Here is a 23,290-nt window from a genome sequence, read left to right as displayed (position 1 = left end):
TTTCGCTGTTGCTTCTTTTCTTTGTGCGATGTAAGCGCATTTAGAGAACGCAGAGAACGTCAATTTGGTAAACAACGAAGAGGAAGCAAGCGGGTTTAAGTTTCTGTGTTTTTTTACCATTATCCACATGATTTACTCCAAATCAGCTCAGTCTAAATATGCAAACAATTTAACAGTGTATACGTTCTCAACCTGATTCAATTAAAAATATTATCAATATTGAATCATGCGTTTCCAATGTGAGCATGTGGAAAGGAAATGATGGAATGTGTGTAGAAGGGAAGGGAAAGTGAGGGAAAGAAAGGAAAGGCAAATCCACACAAATACAAAGCAAGCGAACACAAACAAATATTTCGGCTCTGCTAACGCGGCGAAATGCGAAATAGTAGCGAGGTCTCGTGAACAACAACGAAGTGAAATAGCCAGGGAGACAAACAGACAACAACGAACAACAGCCGCGCGAGCGACTACTAAACGCCATAGGTTGGAGAGCTGTGTTTTAAATACATATTTTCAATGGAAAATTAATTTTTAGTACAGTTTAAAAAATATATATTTGTATATTATTGCATGGCTACAATGTGAATCCATATAAAATAATGTATTTTGTGCAATCGATGAGGGCCATTGGTCAGAAAATGAACTACAAAAACTGAAACGTCAAATATAAATTTGTGTATACATATTTACATACATATGTGGATTCGCACAAACATATGCACATACAAATAAGTGGCCGATTTGTTTTGCGAATTGCGAAGGCGACAAAGTCGACGAAGAAAAGCGATTTCATGTATTGGAAAATTAAAAAGTAAAAAATTATGTATAAACTTTATTCGCACGGCTTGTGAATTATAACTAACAGCTTTGGAAAAGAGTGGACAGTGGATTATATTCGTAGTGGTGTAGCAAGTGCATTGGTGGTGAGAGACATTGGCATTCTTGATTGTAAACGAAAAATTAGCATACAGACCGCTCTGACTATCAATCGGAATTTGACATAACCCACAAAAAATAACACCTTTATAGGCGAAAGTAAAATCCAGACCTGTAAAATTTGTGCCCCGGCGGAGAAATCGATACAGCGCAGTAGTCCTGGTCATCACGTCGGCAGCCATTTCAGTAACCAGCTACAAACATACGTACCTACTGTGAACATAGTAGGCTGGTGCAAAGGTGCAGCAGTAGAAAGGAAGGCACTCCATGGCCACGAATGTGAAACCCGCACGAAAAGCAGCGGCTCACGACAGCGTGGAAAGAGTTAAAGAATCAGTAAGAGCAGCAGCAGCAAGATCACGATTGCCCGCATACTAAAGCACGCAGTAACTGTAAGTATAGTACAGGTGACTTGTTTTTTGATGAAAAAGATTACATACATTTTTGTTTGCATATTTTTTGGAAGACTACTTGTTTGCTTGGAGTTTTTAGTATCCTAACCTCGTGTTTTGTGCATACGAGTGACCCTGAGTGTACGCATGGATTTTGCAGCATATGCGGTTGAAAATATCTTTGGAATTTGCCGGCACGTGCCCAACACCTGGCGTACCTCAAGTGCGCACCCACTACCACATGGTGTTGCAAAACGAGTCCGTTTCGTTTGAGGGCAATGATTGGTGCAAGTGTTTAGCTGTTCTACCAGATGCGTGCGCGTGTGTGAGTAAACAGCTTCGCCAGTTCAAGTGCGATGCCCAACACGGTTGAGCAGCTGGAGCTGCGATAGAAAAGAAAAATGGGGGAAAATGCGGTAAAAATATCTATTCACTAAGGCGCTGGAAAGTTGTGATTTTATCCAGGTTGTGGATTGGCTGTTAGGACGAGATTGCGTTTTAGTAAACGTTGACTGTTAAGCACTTGCTATGCTCATTAGTTTTTGTAGCTCTAACTGCATAAATAATTATAATTGATAATCCTTTGTGAAAAATTCTGTTAAAGTTCCAATCAGCTTTGCTGGTTGGCGTGAATATCTTACACGCTTAGTTTGCTGTAACTGTAGAAGTGAACTTTGGAACATGAGCTCACTGCACGAATGCATTTTTGGGCTGATCCTTAAGTCAGTTACAATGGCATAATAATAGACTTTATTAAACTAAATGCCGTTGCTTCTACCCCACTTACGCGGTCGTAATAAAAACAACTAGAAGCGACAACTATTTGAACAATTTATTTTGATGCACCAGACAAATAAAGACATTTTTCGTCTGAAATCTGACTTAGTTCGTTCCAAACGTTTTGTTGTATTACGCTTAAAGCTATTCCATTTGAAGCCTTGACTAAGCTCCGAGTTTGCATTCTCCGAGAATGGTTGTGTTTGCTTATCACTGAAATAATGCTAAAGAATGACCCAAATCGAAAATTGTAAGGTTTGGGAAAACCCAAAAATATGTTTAGTTAAATCAAAAATTAATTTACTTCTAACTTTTATCACATCTTTTTAACTTCCTAGCTTTTGGTTGTTGGTAACTTTTTGGTTTTGGAACTTGAAAATTTGTGTAATGTACTCGACTAGTCTTACTGGAAAAAAATCGGCACTTTTTGCTGTGGCACCAAAGCGAAGTTATTGTGCGTATTAAATGGTTAGATTGTTTGCTGTTGTAAAGGGTCGTTTCTAATAAGTATCGAGAAAAAAAGAAACAGGTGTTGGACATTTTTTCCAAAAATTCAGTATGCATGTGAAAGATACGACTAAAAACCTTAATGGGCTTGGACTAGATAATTAAACAGATATCCTTAAAATCTCTCGCATGACGTTTTGAAAAAAGCTAAATTGGAGTAAGCCTTGGGAATAACAGAATTTATATGGTTAGCAAAAGTAAAGTGTTCTTCAACAGTAGAAAGTGGAAAGTATAGGACGATATAATATGCGGCGATAAGATTTTTTGCTTTCGACAGGGCCACATGAAAATATTCATTAACGCTAAGCGATAATTTATTTTTGATACTCCACTCATTACATTGTTTAATTGTTTGTTATAACTACGAGAATATAATTCTACTATAAAGTTTTAGGTCAGCGGCGTAAAGTACGAATTAAGAATGGTTAAACAAGTACCAAGGCTATTAATAAAGAGCACAAAGAAGAGCGGTCCAAGACTACTACCTTAAGGCACAATGGTCGAGGCCAGAAAGGGTTATGATTTATTATGTTCAAAGGCAATTCTGTTGGTGAGCTCGAGATCGCAGCCGCAGTAGAAACATTGAATGGAATCCCAAGCATTCAAGCTGAATATTGTCTTTAAGCTCAGCGACTGTTCCATGTGCTTCAATTCACATTGGTGACTTGTAAAGTATGGGTATTTTCGAGGCGTATCAGCAAAATTGCAGAAAATAAATCCAACATAGGCACAATGGTCGAGGCCAGAAAGGGTTATGATTTATTATGTTCAAAGGCAATTCTGTTGGTGAGCTCGAGATCGCAGCCGCAGTAGAAACATTGAATGGAATCCCAAGCATTCAAGCTGAATATTATCTTTAAGCTCAGCGACTGTTCCATGTGCTTCAATTCACATTGGTGACTTGTAAAGTATGGGTATTTTCGAGGCGTATCAGCAAAATTGCAGAAAATAAATCCGACATAGGCGGGCGCCGCAGCCGAATGAATTGGTGCATGACTACCACTCGGAGTACGTAGGTTATAGTCTGAGTGCATGAAACACCAAAATGAAGAAAGAGTTTTTTCTAATAGCGGTCGCCCCTCTGCAGGCAATGGCAAACTTCCGAGTGTTTTTCTGCATTGGAAAAGCTCCTCTGGAAAAAAACATTTGCCCGTCTGAGTCGGCTTAAAACTGTAGGTCTCTCCATTTGTGGAACAACATCAAGAGGATCTCGGCCAAACATCTAACAGAAGTGTACACGCTAATTACTGTTATTATTTTTTTTTTATTTCGATATAAGATTTTCACATTTTTTATGCGATAAATTGTTTCAATAAAAATTATTGGGAAACACTGCTTGGGTGATATGACTAAAATCATGGCTCTTCCAAGTCCAATTATATTAATGACGTATGGATAATACTATAATTTATTGGTGGGAGGTTTGTCATTACCTGCCAGAGGGTAGTTACCATGCAAAAGAGAGCGTAAAAAATGTGAAAAATGGTTGAGAAATATTTATCTTTCTTTGTTTAGTTTTAATACATTTGCATTTTTCATTGGGCCTATGAAAACGTTAGTTTATATTGCTCTTCATGTGCTCCTAACTCCTAACTCCCAATTCCTACCCCACTCAGGCCAGTTTAATGGCAACAATTTTTATGTTTGCATAATTTACGATAATACGCAGCTCAGTACTCTGCTACAAGCAGCTTTGACATAACTTTGTTGCATCTACCGTTATGTTTGGGAAGTGTATTTGAATATATGCATGTGTATGTAAATATTGTATCTGTATGTAAGTTTATGCACCGATTTGCTTGTATGTACACATGCATATATTTTCGGTGTAACAATTAGATATTGAATAATGATGACTACACAACAACAAAATTGTAGAAATTGAAGAATGCTTATCGTTTGTCGCTTCAGCAACATTAACACGCTTATGCACGCCATGCATATATTGCTTTGTCTAAAATAGGTATACGCGGCTGCTGACTGTACGGGTACTTCTTTTCGTACCTGTTAGCAGTTGACGGGATGTGTTTTTTCTGCGGTGGCGGTTCTGATTGGAGGGGATTGGAAACTCATTTCGGCGCTCGTTGGCATCTACATTTTGTAGGCGTTTTGTGATGGCATAAATGTACGAATGTCATATATTACTCGACTGTGTGTATGCCATTTTTTGTTACTTTTCTTGCTTTCGTCGTCGTGTATTATAGTAATTCGTAGCGGACGAAGATTGCCGGTATTGACGACGGTGAAAACGATGTATGCCACCATATGAACTGATCAGCAACATCGTCGCTTCATTCGTCTCCACTGCTGTATTCCGCAGACGCGTTTCACTCTTTTCATTTGTTTGTCGTTTCTGGTATTTGTGCATTTTGTTTTCTATTTTTTTTTTTTCGTTTTTTCTTTACATAATTAATTAAATTAGTTCGAATAATCATATTAATTTTGTATTCTTTACTCTCAATTTCTTCGCATACGAATTTTAGCATTGACTCTGGCCATATCAGCATTCGTATGATATCATCAGCGTTGTAATGGAGCAAAACGCTTTGGTTGCTGAGGATAGCATTGACTCGATACCTGGTCCAGTATATGAGCGTATTGTTGGTGCCACGCCCATATTAGCACCGCCAGTCGTTAAATGCGATAATTTCAATGTAAACAGCGTATCCATAGCAGATGAAGAAGATGTGGAATTGGAAGACGAAGAAGGTAGTGACATGGACGGAGATGAAGATGATATGGAAGTAGAAGATGATCAGGAAGGGACGCGCGGCGATCAGGGAGAAGGCGATGCTGAAGAAGAGAATTGTTTGGAAGATTCTTATAGTGAGCGTGACGATTATAAGGAAAATGAACGTCATACAGGGCAGAAAGGTCTGAATATTCTAGAAGGCGCTACACTTTCTGCCGCCGCTGCTACTGAGGAAGCGAGCGGCAATACAACCGGCATTTCAACATCCATACCAACAATAGTTTTAGGAAGTCAGGCACTTAAGCCGGAATTAGAAACGATTTTAGACAACAAATCATCGATTGTGATTGACTCGTCACCAGTCGCTGCTGGTGGTTGCCCAGTACCAGTGCAAATCGTCTCTGCCGTAGCGGCGAAACCCAAGATGTTGCCTATGAAAACGAAAAGTAATAAGTTAATTATGGTCCAATTGATAAATGAGCAGCCAGTAGACAACAGTCATGTGGTTGCTATCAATACAGCGTCTGATCAACTCGGCAACGTTTCGAGCGCCGTTGTCACGGAGCTGGGTGATGCAGTCGGTGCAGATACTGGCAAACCGAGTTCACCCAATGAAGACAAATCGCCTAATTCATCACAGCAACACCAGCAACAACAACAAAATGCACGTTTTCTTGCGCGCAGCAGCACACCACTTTCCCGCGAATTTCTTGCACTCCAGCGTTCCGTGAATGAATCAAAGGTATTAAGTGAATTTGTTACCGACACCGTGCGAAAGCGACAAAAGAACACACCAAAAGATGCTAACGAACAAACACCCACACACCATCATCATCACCATCATCATTCGCATGCTGAAAAGCAGCGTAAGCCTGCCAAATTCGCTCCGCTTAAGGACGATGGCGGCAGTTCCTCCTCAAGCGCATTTCCGCGGCGTTCACGCAGCAAAAGCGTTAATCGCAAGAGTACTGATATTCTGGATGCGGCTGGTGGTAAGCTGAGACGCTGGCCATCCGATGAGAAGATGCTCAAGCGAACAAATATGCGTTCGCAAAATTCAGAATTTGTGCAAAAGCAAATGGAGTTTTTGAATCGTGTGAAACACGATGAAGGCGAAGTGTCTTCGGAAGCGGACGATGGCGAGCGAAGTTTTGTCAATGGTGGCGAGGATGATGAATTGCATTTGCCGGTCGAGCATAATACAATGAACGATAGTAATGCTTCAGTTGCTGGATTGGTAGGCAGCACAAGCTCGTTGCTGGATGCATCTTTGGAGCGGGGGGAGAGTGGTGGCAGTAATGGTATGTCGGTATATATAGATAGCGTCGAGGCGCGCTTAATGACTTATTGGGCGCCACCACCAAAGGTAAGTGCATTGATTTTATTTTTAGTTTAAAGAGAATTGTATTCAAGTTTCTGTATGTATTCATTTTTGCAGCGTGGTTGGGATAGCTTCTGTTGGAAATGCCGCGAGTGCGCCGACTTATTGCCCTGCTCTAAATGTGTGCGTTGCTTTCATTACACATGCATTAAGATAGCAGCATCCACAAAATTGGACGATTCTTGGGTGTGCCCCGAGTGCGTGAACGTGGAGAACGTATTGAATGGGCCCAAACGGTAAATAAAATATATTTCAATGATCTTGATTTTGCTTGGAATATAATTGTGTAGGTCAGGTTAGGTTAGACTTGGTTGATACTGCAGATGGCACATAGACCAGAAATTGATCCATAGTGGTATCATGTGTTATAATGTGTAAGTTGTGAAAATGAGTATGAGTTGCTTGGCTTATGTTAAATTAAAAAAAGCACCACCTTAAAACTACTATTAATCGACGTTGTTCAAAAAGTCAATCGTCAGACGACGATCGAACGTAACAAAATTAATTCAGTCATATTATAATGCAAATTGTTTTCAGAAGTAATTTAAAAATATTTAACATAAAAGCCAAAAAAATCCAAAAATTCACAGATTAAAACTCGTGTGACCGCAAATATTTACGTTGAAAAGAAATTGTCTAAAATTAAATCAAAAGTAAAGGGGAAACATTTTATTTTTTAATATAAGTGGTCGGATGTTTATTTCATTATAAAGAGGAAAGTATGCTGTTAATAGTGGAAAATAACATCTGGCAAATGGCCACCACGACCACGCTTACAGGGCAATATCCTTTTCATGAAATTTTCCATAACCGAATTGCAAAGTGGCTGCCCTATGTCCTCGATAGCCAAACGAATTCGATCTTCGAGGCCTTGAATCGACTCTGGGATGTTGGCGTAAACCTTCTCTTTCACGTGGCCAAAAAAAAAAAACTCACAAGGTGTTAAATCACCAGATCTCGGTGGCCAATTGTGATCACCTCTTCGAGAGATAACACGGTCCGGAAACTTTTCCCGTAAAATATCAATGGTTTCGTTGCTTGTGTGGCACGTAGCGTCTGTTCCTATAAAATAATTAACTCTTTATTGCAAAAAGCCGTTTCAAATATGTATGGCGAAGTGCTGCCGCGACTACTCTATAGTTAAAATCAATTTAGTTCCATAAGTTATTTTATTTAGTTTCACCATATTTCAGTCAAAATAATGCAGGCTAACCTATTTGTTTGTGGATATAATGTTTTGGAGTATGCCAGGCGCAAAATCACCACTTAAATAGAGTGGATTAAGAGTAGTACCAGGGCACATTGAATAGGTAGCAACAGTTTAGCAGCAAGAACAACATGACCATTGTGTTTAGTTTTTGCTTTTGATCCCCAGAATATCAAAATATATAAACAAAGATTGTCAGTTTAGAGTAATAATAAAAATAAATAAAAAAAATACAGTTTAGAGACCAACGAATTTACATATCAAACAAAATCAACTTAAATATTTGATTAAATTTATTACCTACTATAAGTTTGCTCATTATTTCATATTTTCATATACAAATGTTTTATTACCGTAACTAACTACAATTATTTCCTTTTCATAGCAGCTCACGTCGCAGTGAGGTGTCCTTGGATTTGCTGAGCCAGCTTCTTTCGTTCGCGCTCAAGCGCATGAAGATGGTTAAAGGGGTGAGTAAATTTAGAAAACGCAAACCTACATACATACCTACAAATGAGTGCAACTTAAAATGGCCACACAAAATATAAATATACATATGTATGTACTTATGTAGAAGGTGCCTTAATATTTATGACAAATTTTGTATCCAAAGAGGACGTTTTGTGCTCATTCATTCTTGTAGGTTTCACTATAAATACTTCCGATATATTTTTGCTACATTCTAAATCTAAATTTGTACGGGGGAGTAAAATTGCGTTACATCATTTGTGAACTTAATTAGAATCATAAAGAAAGAAAAATGCCGCTGTCAGGGTATAAAATATTAAAAGTATTCACATGATAACATTGTTTATGATGTGTTTAGTATCATTTTCATGTTTTAAAATCAATCCAAATTCCCAGTTTACGATATCTGACTTATTTACATTGTTTTTTCTTTACTTCGTCTCCGACACCAACAAAGCCAAGTAGTACAACCCATTGTAGTATTCTGTTTCATCAATATCACATGATGCCTCGGCGCGCTTGTTATCGCAATTGTTTGTGTTTTTGTGCTCGTCTCGTCGACTCTGTCACCATCGTGCAATGCACGAACGTGTATCACATATCGACTACATTCAACGCATTTTCTTTTAGCTTTGTTGGCTTCTATAAGCTACTAGCAACAACAGCTGAGACAACAACAACTAATCGTTGCTTTTAAGTTTCAGTATGTTGGATGTGTAGCACATGAACATATACATATATATATATATAATATGTATAGTATATACACTAAAAATTGAATATGCCTGTGTTGTCGCAGTCATTTCGTAGGTTTAGATTTTTTTGTCTGCATTGTGTTTCCGTCACAAATTTCAAATATATGAACATAGAAACAAATATGTAATATATATTGCAAAGCGAATCATATGTGTGTATGTATATGAATTCGTCCTGAAATATTGTTCCACCATTTTCTCATATTGCTTGTCATGTTCACAGTAGTTTTATATTTTTTAGCATTTTTTTGATAATATACGTATGTATGTATATACATACACGTACATACATATGTAATTAAGAAATTTTACTTAATATGTATGTATATTGGCGATAAAGCTAGCTATTACATATGCATATGTATATATGTATGTACATATGTATATTGCAGCTGCTCAATTCTGTGCTTTTGACAGTTTACCAAAAATCAGGATTTTTATCAGGCTGTAATCGTTTCCATCAACCGCGTCGTGCAAGCAGCTATGCATTTTAATTTATCTGTAGAGCTTTGCAGGAAGATGTCTCTTTATTTTTAATACGGAATACAAGCATCATGATGAATATCGCGTCTACTTTGATAAATAAGCAAAAAGGTGAAATGCACAGAACTGGCCTGTTGATATCTGCAATAGTGGGTGACACATTTGAACTATTTTTCGAAATTAAATTATTTAAAATTTTTTTTACATTTGAAAATAAAAATGCAGACAATATCAGGACCACTGCGATAAAGTCTGGGCCAGCTGCAAAATCGCTTGAGCCTTACTTTCCACTGAATCGTATACGATTTTTCGTTGCCTCTTCACATGTTATTAAAAACTTTTATAGAAATATTTTTTTGCACTAGGTTGTTCAATAAGTTTTGCGGTTTGATAAGAAAAGCGCAATTTTATGGTTTGAAATATACCGTATTATTCAGAATAGTCTTCATGAACAACAATACGCTTGTTCCAATAAGATTCCAATTAATGAATTCCATCCTGAGAATCTGGAAGGGCTGGCAAAATATGATTCCACATCTGTTATGCTATGCTCTCGTCATTTGATCAAAAACACTTTTCAAACATGCATTTTTTTAGGCCTGAAAAGCGATGGAAGTCGCTAGGGGCTAAATCTGGTGATGCGTCAACAATCCGAACTTTAATCCATCGATTTTAGCCGTTGTCAAAATGCTCTTCTGACACGTTGCATGGTCCTGATGAAAAAGAACATTTTTCTTTGGGAAATTTAGTCTTTTTTCACGATTTTTTTCCTTGAGCTGGTCTAAAAGGTTGCAATAATATTCAGAATTTATTGTTTTACCAGTTTGCAAGTAATTCACAAACATAATTTTCTTTCCTTTCGCATCCCAAAAACTGATGCTAACTAACACCTTCTTGGCCGATTTCTGGACACGAACTAGTTTTGCAGCCGAAGAACCAGGTTCACACCACTCTTTAGCCCCTTGTTTTGATTTAGGATCATGGTGATAGACCCAAGTCTCATCCATAGTGATAAACCGACGCACAAAATTCACTTTATCCTTGCGAAAATGCTCTAAATGTCGCTGAGAAAGTCGCATTCGAATTTAGGTTTTTTTCGTTTTTGTTCCACGCAACCATCTTTCTACTGTACTAATTGATGGTGAAAAGTCCTTATATTAAACATTTTTTAAATCTATTTTTTAAAATTGAAACACATTCTGGGGTTTATTGTTCCATAATTCATATGAAGGCCCTGTCTAGTGCAAGACATTTACAAAGAATGTGTTTTGAATTTTCAGTGTCCATTTCACAGAATCGGCAGATGATGTCCAATTTTGTTTAAGGGATATCTTAGGCTACAGTGGCGTTTAAAGTAACCAGTTAAAAGTCTTAAGTCTAGTGAAAGTAGCTTGTCAGTAGCATGTTAAGAAGATTCAGGCAGTCATGTGCCATTTTTGAAGTGATTGTAGTTGATAAAAGGGCCTTCAAAGCCGCCTGACTATCTGAAACTATGTATTCATTTTTCTACGGAGACATTCGTTCACTCATATCTCAATGCCATGTATTTCTGCCTGGAAGATTGTTGGGTAGATACCCATTGGAATCGATTTTTTGAAGTTAGACCAATTGATTCCCCCCCTGTTCTACCATCTTCTAATATATACATATATACATATGGGATAGTGCTTTTTCACTTTCGTAATTAAATTTCGGCCGCCATAGCCGAATGGGTTGGTGCGTGACTACCATTCGGAATTCAGAGAGAACGTAGGTTCGAATCTCGGTGAAACACCAAAAATTAATGGCAGGCAATGACAAACCTCCAAGTGTATTTCTGTCATAAAAAAACTCCTCATAAAAAAATATTTGCCGTTCGGAGTTGGCTTGAAACTGTAGGTCCCTCCATTTGTGAAGCAACATCAAGACTACACAAGAGAACACTACAAATAGGAGGAGGAGCTTGGCCAAACACCAAAAATGGGTGTACGCGCCAATTATAATTATATACATATATATATTGCTATGTATATATGTATATATAATTATTTCATCACCTTTATGTAGTTATGTTCATGACTGCTTAAACAACTTGGCCTACAGTGACGAAAGCAAGTGATAATCAATTGACCAGGTCTTTATTTGTGTGTATTCATACGTATGCACATACATATGTATATATACATATAAGTAAGCATATCATAGTACAATTGCACACTAGCTACAGATTTGCTGCATAAAATATTTATGTATTACACTTGGCATTACTAATTCCAACAATTACATCCGGGTGCTTGTGGCGGCAAACTTGTTTTCCTCATCCTCCCATCCATGCTACTTAATTTGTGCTCTTCGACTGCTTGCTTGACGTTCATTTGCTCCATGTTTGCGCCTCTTTATAGAATGCGGCGAATTGCCAGCTGTATTCTCTCAATTTTACACTCTGTTTGTTTACCTGTTCATCATTATATTCCATTTTATGCTGTTCGTTTTGTTAATAAAAAATGTATTAAATGGAAACCCGATGCTTTAAGATAGTTTTTGTTATTTGGCCTTTACGCACACACATACAATACATATGTACGTACGATTTGGATTTGTATAGTAGTGACATAATTGATAAGTAATGATATTTATTTAATTTGTTGACCTATTTTCATGCGAATCAGGTAGCGCACTCGTGGGTTTTTTTGGGTGTTGAAATAAATGTATGATTGAAATTATTTTAGAAAAAATCAAAAGCTCTAAGATTTTTCTAAAAAAATATTTTAACTTATTTAATGATATTTTTCAATACAACCCTACGGAAATTATCGACGCACAAAATATTTGTAACTGAAATTAGTTGAATACTGTCAGTTGCACAGCAATTAGCTGCCTGTGACCATTTATTTTGGTTTTATTTTGAACAATGAAAGTTTATATAATATAAACAAAAATATTAATTAAATTTTTCACAATTAATTTCTTAAATCTTCACCGAGGTGAACCAATTACAGCTTAAAAAAAGTAGTACATTATTAAAAAAAAAGTAAAATATAAATAGTTTGTGCCAAATATACTGATCTCAAAGATACCGCCGTAGCATTTACGCCCTCAAACTATTAATGATGGCCTGGGATATATTTCTTCACGCTTTCTGAACGGTTTAAAATTCCCCATTAGGGTTAAGGTGCTGAGATTGCAGTGGCCAATCCATTACGCCCATTTTATTTCTCTAGAATCAAGATTTTAGAGACTTTCTCGTATGCTTCGGACCATTGTCTGGTTGGAAGACCCATTTTAGTGGCCTTTTCCTTCGGCATGTGGCAACACTAGGCTCTTATTTTCGCCAAGTGTTAGCAAGTGGCGAATCGATGAAGCAACTGGTATAAATAAACATATCTGGGCAGAGAGTGGCGAATAGAGAAGTGGCGAATATAAGAGGCCCATTATAAACTCCATTATGCTTTGTAAACATATTTATTCATTAAGTCAATGGTACCACGGAGTGGTCCTTGACGGATTAGCGGAAAACAATTTCCAGTCCATAACATGGTCTCTATGCTAGAATGGTCTCTATGCTATGCTATGGTCTCTATCTAGAAGACGTTTGACCAGTGGTCGTCATAGTATCGCCCAGGAGCTAAAGATCGACCATAAAACAATTTTAAACAATTTGCGCAAAAGTTAATGCAAAATAAAATGGATTTATTTTTCACCAAACTAATAATTTTTTTTGTTGAAGATGATGAAGTATAACTTGTACGATGTCATAGTGTGGCTCATATCGTGAAACCAGTTTACATATTAAAATAATATATCAAAATCTCGCCCTTATCCGTAAAAATTAAAAATTTTGGACTCGATATTAGCAAACTAAAATTTGGCGGGAGTAAAAAAATAGGGGCAAAAATAAAATTTTCTATTGCGAAAAGCACTTCTATTATCGAAAAGTAGCCAGCTGTTTATTAAACTAATACATGGACTGAAAAGGCCTAATTAGCTTTAGCCTAAATTAACTTTATTTATCAACAACGCAATCTAGCGCCGCTTTAACATTTCAATATCACCCTTGGAGAACGATTTAGTTTTTGCTTAAAAATAGGCCACAATTTCAGCGGTAACCTCTTCATTCGAGCAAAATTTCTTACCGGGGAGCGGGAGCATGTTTTTTTGCTCTGGAAACTGATGAAAGTTGCTGGGAGAAAAATACGGGGGTTGTGGGAGTAATTCGACGTTGCATACATGCAGCTTTACCATTGTTTTGTTTGACTTGTGACACGATGCGTTGAGTTGATAAAACAAAACAGTGAGCAAACGAGGCACCCACTTTGAACAGAGCTTTCTCATAGTCAAATGCTCATGAAACATAAAGCCAACACGTCCTTTTGATACCTTTACAATGTCAGCTATGTTGCGCAACTTCACTTTTCGATCATGCAAAACGATTTTGTGAATTTTTTTATGTTTTCTGGTGTTACCGCCTCATTTGGATGCCCACTGCGCTGTGCGTCATCGGTGTCTCTACGACCACGTTTGAGGTTAGCAAACCATCTTTTTATTGTTCTTTCAGATAGAGCGGAGTCCCCGTGACACTTTTCAAGCCATTGCTTCGCTTGAACGGTATTTTTTCCCATCAAAAAACAGTGTAAAATTAAAACACGAAATCCTTTTTGATCCATTGTTTTGAAAATAACAAAAGTAGCCTCACTCTTAGCACAATAACTCTCAAACTAAAGAATAGAAATTTGAAGAGCTGCCTTTTTAAGGTTAGCACTAACTGACAAAGCGGTTAATGCAATAAAACTAGTGCCATCTATGCGTAAGGCCCATGACCCATGTGTTATATTATTTAGTGTTTCTTCATTATTATTAGCTTTAAATATATAAACTAAGCTGTCCTGCTTCATGCCCTCTGTTTTCATTTCTTCTTGCAGTATTCCAAGTTCCTGTACACCGACGAGGATCTTTTGCATTACTCCAAGTATATTGTAAATCCCGTCACATTCTCAACATTGCAGGAGAAGATCGAGAAACGTGCTTTCCGCTGTTCAGAAGATTTCCTCAACGAAACTAAATGGATACTACACAATGCGCTCATCCTAAGCAGTGGCAGTGAGTAAAAGAAAATATATATATATAAAGCTCTAAATTACTTGGTTCATGCTAAATAAATGTGTAACTTTTCAGGCTCTAGCAAGGAGGTGTTTACGGCTAAAGCCATACTGAAAGTTTGCCGCCAGGAGGCCAATGAAATCGACACCTGTGGCGAATGTTATCTGAATGCAAATACGCGCACCGATTGGTTTGTTGACGTATGCGCCCAGCCACACCTTTTACTTTGGGCAAAGTTGAAGGGCTTCCCTTATTGGCCCGCCAAAGCCATGGGACCCGGACAGGGACTGTCGCATGTAAATGTGCGTTTTTTCGGCGAACATGATCGCGCCTTTGTGCCGGTCAAAGATTGTTTTCTCTACTCCGATCAGGATCCAAACACTCAAACTGGAAAGCGTTCGGCGCGCGAGCTGGCCGATTGCATCAAGGAAGTGGAGGTGCACATTGAAAAGATAAGAACTAAAGTTGGCGCTTTCAAGTATGCCAAATTTAAAGTGCCCTATGAACCGGCAGAGGAATTGCAACAATTGGAAATGATGATGCCTGGCGTGATGGAGTATATGAAGAGGCAACAAGCGCTTGTGCCGAAACCCTCGTTGCAGTATAAAATTGTGAAAACGGCTGACAATCATTTGTCGATTATAAAGAAGGCGAGTGCCACAGAGTCGGGCAATGACTCGGACCATTCGGGTAGCCCGAATAAGAAAGCGATCAATAATAGTTGTGCAAGTAGTGGCTGTAATGTTGGCGAAATAAAGTCATCCGCAATGGCACCCAAGTATGAGGTGGTGAGCAAAGCGAGTTCCGATGATAGCAATTCGTCCAAGGTGACCGCTGTAATATTGAAACGTAAACCGAGTAGCGAGCGCAAAAAAGATGCAGGCGAAGATCTTGAGCTGCCAATGCCGAAGATGATAAAATTCGACGCTGATGAGGAGGAGCAGAAAATGAAAACTATCGATAATGTGGGCGGTAGCGCTGCTAGCAGTGGAAATACTACAACAGGCAAGCGCAAGCATGGTGCGGATGATGGCGGCGGTGGGAGCGCAAACACAAGCTGCAGTAGCGGCAATAGTTCCACCAAGTTAACCGAATCTGAGCGCCACCGCACGAAGCACGCCAAACATGAGCCACGTGTACCAATGATTACGATTAAAACAAACGCAAATGCGTTGACAGTTGCAGTTGGCGCCGAAACAAAGGCTTCCGCTTTGATTTCAACGCCTATTTCAAACACCACAACAACAGCTAAGCTGAACGTTGATAGGAAGACCCCGATTGTGTGTGTAAAAGAAGAAGTGGCTACGGTAGCAACGCCTATACCAATGTCATCTCCATCGCATAATGCTCAAACAATGATGGAGAATTTGGTTAAAAATAAGCATGGTGTGACAATTAAGAAAATATCGAAAGAGGGAGCCAAGAAACCCACGGATGAATCAACGAAGTCGAAGGGGGTAATAGATGCAGCCACAGACGAGACCCAACCAGCTGCGCAGCTAGGAGGCAAGACCACCCTCGCAGCTACAGATGCTGTAAGTGGAACACAGGAGAGCAGCGCTACCAATAACAATAGCAGCAACAATGAGAGTAACAGTGCCAGCGGTAGCAAAGGCGCTAATACGCACACTAGTGGCTCGTCGAAGACGGAGGAGTACAAAAAGAGCGGCACCAAATCAAACGAATCCACGCATATACTCAAGGACTTAGTGCCGTTTGTAGAGATTAAAAAGGAAGTTACTTCAGATGATGAAGCGGACATGCCATTGGCCGCCAATGCAAGCGTGCAGAGCAACAAGCAGACACATCCCACTTGTGCGAACGCAAATGAGAAAGTAGCCACGGTGTCATCGGTAGCTGTGCCGGTACCAAAGGTGAGCAGCGCTACTGTTACGCAAGTGCCATTAGCTGATGTCACAACACCGGTTATACAACCGAATTTATCACTAGTAAAAAAGGAAGTCATGTCTGATGAGGAGGAGCCAATAGTCGCCGCCGTAAGCAACACAGGGCTTATTACCGCCTCACAGCAAACAATCAATACGTCCACAGTTACTGGCGATAAGACGTCCGATGTACAGACTACAGCGGGGGTGGCCCCTCCCACGTTGCCCGATGCGGTGCGCGTTGGTGATACTATGATACAGCGCGTGAATGCAAAAAATGCACGCAACACCCAGCCGAGTTTAGTCGCACTAAAATCATCGACACAGGTTGTACAGGAAGTGGCCGCTGCGATGGATGCAACGACGGCGGTTGCGGCGGTAATGCACATTAGCCCGTCCAATAGACGAACGAATACCCGTGGCGTCCCGTATGGCCCATTACCGGCATCGGCCGTTGCGCAGCCACAGTTGCAGCCACAAAAGGGTGCAGTTATAGTAAGCAATACAATAAATCGCGCGCCGATGCAGCTACAACCACAACAACAACCACAACAACACCTACAACAACAGCACCTACAACAACAACAGCTACAGCAGCAGCAACCACACCAATTGCCGCAATCACAGCCATCGATCACAGTTCAATCACAAGCACAATTACAGCCATTACAACCGCCCCAGCAGCGCGCACGCAAATCATTTCCTAATCGCGGCACACCTGATATCAGTCCGGCGCGTAGCATCTTTCCCGCCGCGCCGCTACCAACGCCTGGTGTTCCACCAACTACTACTCCACCCTTGGTGACCAATAACGACTTGAAACGTACGCTACTTAAAAATAGCATGGTTTCCATACCACGGCAAGCGTGGTCGCCACATGAGGCGCAGCGAAACGCCGCTGTCGGCAACGGCAACAGCAACAGCAGTAGTAGCGCAAGCACTCATTCGATTCCAGTACCACCGTTGACTGCTGTTTCCAAAACACCTACAGTGGGAGTGGCGTTGAGTGATAATAACAGTGCAGGCAACAACAACTTGAGCAGCAACAACAATGTGCTTTGCAACTCCAGTGCTAATGTCAATGTCGCCATTAATACCACACCAATAGCAACACCTTTTGTCACTTGCAACGGCAGTATCGGTCCAAATGGACCGGCGCTTCTTACGCCGCTCAGCATGTCAGCACCGCCTCCACTGGCGGGTCTCTCTCAACCATCCACCAGTATATTGGCACCTACAGCAGCATCTTCTTTGGCTATGAATATGCCAATAGCGGGCAATAACACTAACAATGGTAGTGGAGGCGTCAGCAGTGGTAACATATCGATATCATCCGCAGCTGATCTTGGTACACAGCAAACTGTTGCCGCTGCAAGCAGCACTATCGGCATGGCGAGTACTTCGAGTGGCGACTTTGTCACACCCAGCTTGGCCGCCATGGTTACCGATGCGATTTGCCGTGGACCGCCCAAGATGGTGCAACGTCCCAATGGTCCATTACAGTCGGATGGCACGACCATGTTCCCCTCGCAGGCAGGGCCGGTGTGTCAGACGCTGGTGGAGAATGCACACAAGGTGAGTAAAATAAATGTTTTGTTGTAGTAGTCGCCATATTTCTAATATATTTTCGCCCTGCCTTTCCAGTTAACGGACTTTTTTATATCCGTCATGGAGGACACCATGCTGGAGATGTCTGTCGGCGAGGAACCCGTGTTGCAAGCCAAAATAACATTGCTTAAAATGGAGCTTGAACGCACTAAACAGGCATATGAACAAGAAATTGCTGAACTGAAACGTACCTCCGATCTAATGCTCTGCGAAATGCGAAAAAGCATGGAGAACGAGAAGACGCGCATCGCCAACGAGATACGCAAGCAATGCGAGCAAGAGCGCCTGCGATCCATCGAGGAGACCAAAAAGAAGCAGTGGTGTTCGAATTGTGGGCGCGAAGCGCAATTCTATTGCTGCTGGAATACGTCCTACTGTGATTATCCCTGCCAACAAATGCATTGGTCGCGTCACTCTGCAACCTGTGCCCAAACACGACCCACAAATGCTGGCGTTAGCGAGAGTTTGGCAAAAACCGCCAGCAGCACCATGACGTCGACAGTGTCAGCAATGGGACAACCGCAGCCGCAGCAACTGCATGCTGGAGCCGGCACTAAAGCTTCTAGTGGCAATATAATGACCGTCACAACAACAACTTCAATGGCGCAACAGCAATCGGCGCACTACAATAAAAATGCTATGAACAACAAAAAGGACAAGCACGGCGTGCCAAAAGTCGGCCATCAACAGTCCGTGGCGAATACGGTTAGTGTTGGCAGTAGTGGTGGTGGCAGTGCTGGTATTACCTCGATGGCCACAATTGCCGCTGCCAATGCAAGCGGAGCAGCGACTGAATTGCTGAAGCTGCCCTCTAATACTTATTTGCGCACTGTGCCGCAGTGCGGTAGCGTTGTGAATAGTAATAGTGGCAGTGGAAATATGCGGGGTTCAGCATACTCAGTGCAACGTGTCAATATACCGGTGAGTGGGTGAACAGTATATCCATTTATTTTTAAGCTTACATATGTACACATTCTGAAAAGTGAATATTTCGGAGTGTAACTAACGGCGGCCGCCGTAGCCGTGATTACCATTCGGAATTCACAGAGAGAACGTTGGTTCGAATCTCGGTGAAACCAAAATTAATAAAAACATTTTTCTAATAGCGGTCGCCCCTCGGCAGGCAATGGCAAACCTCCGAGTGTATTTCTGCCATGAAAAAGCTCCTCATAAAAATATCTGCCGTTCGGAGTCGGCTTGAAACTGTAGGTCCCTCCATTTGTGGAACAACATCAAGACGCATACCACAAATAGGAGGAGGAGTTCGGCCAAACACCCAAAAAGGGTGTACGCGCCAATTGACAAGCCTTTTGCCATAGATTTCCTTGTGCCGCTTGGGAAAATTTAAAGCTTTATTGAAATTTCTCTTTTGCATCACTGCTTCGTTGTGAATTTAAAAGACCCGTTATATTAAATGGAGTTGGTGTGGTTGCACAGATTCGATTATTTTCATGAAGTGTAATTTTGTGTGGCCACTAAAATAGGCATTTTGCGGATAACTCTTGCATTTTAATTGAAAAATATTGAATTTTTAAAAGAAAAATATTGAACTTTTTAATGAAAAATGTAACGCGAGAAGCGAATTAGATAGTTCATTTAATAACTAATAATTAATATGAATTTCTTTCAAAGATGGGTCGTGCGCAGCATTGCACAGTTTAGGAGCGGAGGTTTGTTTTCAATCTTCGACAACAAAAAAAATCGTACAAATTTATCACTGAGTCACTTGGACGGTTCAAACATTGTTTTTGTTGAGGGGTTAGGGGTAGTCAGAGGCCCGAAAAAATTATAATTTTCAATAATTTTGTTTTGCTAGAATTGCTTTATTTTACATAGCATTAATACCAAAAGTTTAATGTTTCGACTTGACTTTAGCAAATTAAAAAAAAAAATTAATAATTGTAAAAGTTATCGCTGTTTGTGTTGAGCCCGTTTCTCCAGAAGTCCTTGCGGCAATCATCACAAGTCCTTGGAGATTAATCTAAAATCAATCGGACAAAAGAAATTAGTTTTATTAACAGTTAATTTTGTGTCTGATCGAAGCTTAATTTTTCTAAATTAAAGACATGGCGGCCTCAGAAAATATTTTTCAGATTTTCGAGAAAGAAACCGACAATTAATTGTTTAAAAAAAATCGAAATTTTTGAAAAAAAAATCCTTCGATCAGGCACGAGTTTTTTATGTTTTTCAAAAGCAGTATACATTTCATTGAAATCTACCAAGCGGTTTTTAAGTTACAGTGAGCACCAGTTCAAAAAACATAGTTTTGAAAAAAAGGATATTAAAATTTTGCTACAATCCACAGAATTACGTGGTGGCAAAAATAAACATCTTGCACTGCTGACAATTTAATTGTGACTCTTGCCAAAAGGGATCCTTTTGAGTCATCAAAAGCCCCTGCAGCCGCACATTGCACAACGCAGTATCAGCAAGAACTGTACGGCGGCGATTGTACAACATGAATCTACAAGGCAGAATAGCTTGTAAAGTTCCTCTGCTGAAACAAGCAAATTTAAGTAAGAGGAAGTAAGAGGAATAAATTTATTTGGAAATGATCTTGGGGAAAATGTCAGACGTCCTAAAGAACCAGTGTTCTCACCGCGGCTCCCAAAAAAACTAGTGTGCTTGACTGTTCACTGGGGCGGCAATTTTATGATTTGGAGATGCTTCTCTTGATATGGAGTGGAATAAAATGGGCAAATTTATTAAGGACATTTACTAATTATTTACAAGGACATAATTTAAGAGGAGCAAATGTCACTTCGGTGCCTTTTTATGCAAGATAATGACCCAAAACACTCCTCAATGTTAGCGCATGAATGGTTTTTACAAAATAGTGTTATGGGATTGGCCAAGCCAGTCACCCGATCTAAACCCCAATGGAAACCTTTGGGCAGATTTAAAGTAGCGAATCGGGAAGGAAACATTCAAAAATAAGAAGGATTTAGAACTATGATATTCTACACCAACAGAAACCTGCCGTTGGATTATCAACTCTATGTCAAATCGAATAGAAAAAAGTGTTTATGCAATGGTGGACACACAATTTAAAAATTTTGTGCAAATAGTGTAAAACTGTCGATCTTTAGCTACTGGGCGATGCTACGAATACCAACATGCCGATCAACTTCGATTAGTTCTGTGATTTTATGGATATTTTCGATGTTATCGACATTTTCTTTAACATCAAAAGGTTCAGGCACTTTTCGAAGAAATCAAAATTGCACGTAATTTGTTGTTACAGTATCGGCTCCATAAACACCATTCACAATTTCAGCGGCCTGGCTTGTATGTTCGCCTTTATCAAAGAAAAACTGTAAAATGCACCGAATTTTCTCTTTGTTGACTTTGACCATTGTTAACACCCTGTAACCCACAACTGAATGGAACAAACAAAACACAGCGAAAGAATTGTTTTTAGTGTGAAATGTCACCTCGACAACGAGCATAAACTGTAAATTGTTTGATCGATACTTTTCGAGATATCGATCATTGCAGTCATCTATCGAGAAATTAATGGAGTTCTTTTCGCCAAACTAACATTTGTTATATTAACCTATGGAATAAAAACCATAACCTATTTTAATGACCAAATGTGTATATTAGCGTTGCCAATGAGATTTTTATGAAATGAAGTTAATTGAAAAAAAAAAATTACCAGGGTTCCCACAAATGTATTAATCACCAAAGCTAAAAGTTATAACGGCACTCTACTCTCCTATTCGTACTAACTAAATGTTTATTTTTCTTCTTTTTTTCCTCCTCACAGCTGCCCATAACAGCTCTCGTACAACGCGGCAATAGCTGGGAGCTGACCAGCGCTGCGCCCACCAACAACGCTGGTGCAGCTAATATGGCCACAATAACCGCACCGGCGTCGAACGTAACACAGGCGATGACACAGCTAACACCCCAGCAACAACATCAGCGAATGATGAGCGGTAATGGCGGCAGCGCTGCGTCAATGGCCAGAGGCAATTCACGCAGTCGAGCAGCTGCTGCAGCGCAAGCGATGCAACAAACAATGGCTACAATGCATAATGCGACCAGTGGGGGAGGTGCAACATCGATGTCTTGTGGCGTTTTGCGACCCACGCAAATGTGATGATGCGCAGCAGCCTCGTGCACAAATGCGGGCAATCAACAAATGCCAATGCACCTACAACATCCGACACATGCGAGCAGCAATAGAGGTGGTGGTAGTGGCGGCATAGCTATGGCGCAGAAAACAAAATCGGTAACAGTGGCGCAGGCAATGATGCCAGGATCCGAAGCAGCTGCAGCAGCGACAGCAGCAGCTATAACAACTACAACGAAGCGTTCGCCGCCAGCAGCCATGGCTGGCCCTTGTCCGCTTTCCATTGCGCTAGAAAGAAATTGAATATACGAATGAGAAGAGGATGAAGTACAGAGATTCTAAAATACTTAGAAGAAGCAGGCGAAATTCTCGCATAAATAATGAAACCACAACAACGAAGTGCTGTGCACTCGAATATTTTCTTTAAGTTGACATTTGGTTTTTAGTTGCTTTTAGTTTTCACTATTTTTAAGATGCGTATGTAAATAGAAGTTCTTAGGTTTTAGAAACTAAAGTAGTTCATTCAACTGAAACTTAAACGCAGTTAATACTACTACAATTGAATTAGTAGCTTAGCCATGTAAAATTCACACACATATACATATGCAAATGTATAAGTAAACAGCATAACAACTTGTCAATGTCATAATAATATCATTTGTAAATACAATACAGGCGAACGGCGAATTATGGCGCATGTTAGCTATAAAAAATGGAATGCACTAAAATTCGCTCGACCGCCATACGCGGCGCCGCGATATTTATTTGTTGTTGTGACCATTTGTTGAATCTGCTCAGGTTTTTAAAATCGAAATTAGACAATAATATATTAGTTTGTTTGTTGAAAAGTGTTAATTTTGTTACTTAAAAAAATTTAACATCCAGTAAAAGATATTTTCCTATATTTCAAATTCTTTTTAAACCATCTATTTCTTATTGTATTCCTTTCATGTTCTAAAATTTGTGTCTGCTGCATAGTGTGTCACCCTATCAGCCAGCTTAGAATCTTCTGTAAGCACATAGAACTTTGTCATTAACCATTTA

At 39.8% G+C, this 23,290-nt stretch overlaps 1 protein-coding gene across 3 annotated transcripts; it reads left to right on the top strand.

Annotated features, from left to right (window-relative positions):
* The first annotated feature begins 14 nt into the window (after positions 1 to 14).
* Positions 15 to 22,273, top strand: LOC128865927 (uncharacterized). Of its 3 annotated transcripts, XM_054106358.1 has the most exons (9): positions 15 to 923; positions 1,030 to 1,328; positions 5,096 to 6,670; positions 6,743 to 6,921; positions 8,278 to 8,362; positions 14,497 to 14,674; positions 14,750 to 18,135; positions 18,205 to 19,089; positions 21,938 to 22,273. In XM_054106358.1, the coding sequence occupies exons 3-9, from the start codon at positions 5,144 to 5,146 to the stop codon at positions 22,271 to 22,273; spliced, it is 6,576 nt and encodes a 2,191-aa protein (XP_053962333.1). In that variant the 5' UTR covers positions 15 to 923; positions 1,030 to 1,328; positions 5,096 to 5,143. The 3 variants fall into 3 exon arrangements, with proteins under 3 accessions (XP_053962333.1, XP_053962342.1, XP_053962324.1); XM_054106367.1 differs by having other exon boundaries at positions 15 to 1,328; positions 8,281 to 8,362; XM_054106349.1 differs by having other exon boundaries at positions 15 to 1,328.
* Positions 22,274 to 23,290: the final 1,017 nt, after the last annotated feature.

This window comes from Anastrepha ludens, chromosome 2 (genome assembly GCF_028408465.1).
Source record: "Anastrepha ludens isolate Willacy chromosome 2, idAnaLude1.1, whole genome shotgun sequence".
Taxonomy (NCBI): domain Eukaryota; kingdom Metazoa; phylum Arthropoda; class Insecta; order Diptera; family Tephritidae; genus Anastrepha; species Anastrepha ludens.
The sequence above is the reverse complement of the archived record's forward strand: the minus strand, read 5'-3'. Positions and strand labels throughout refer to the sequence as shown.

Bases quoted from the DNA above. Each gene is read 5' to 3' on its own strand.
- LOC128865927 (XM_054106358.1), top strand. From the start codon at position 5,144: ATGGAGCAAAACGCTTTGGTTGCTGAGGATAGCATTGACTCGATACCT. The intron at 6,671-6,742 runs GTAAGTGCATTG...TCATTTTTGCAG, and splicing joins ATTGGGCGCCACCACCAAAG to CGTGGTTGGGATAGCTTCTG. The intron at 18,136-18,204 runs GTGAGTAAAATA...CTGCCTTTCCAG, and splicing joins TGGTGGAGAATGCACACAAG to TTAACGGACTTTTTTATATC.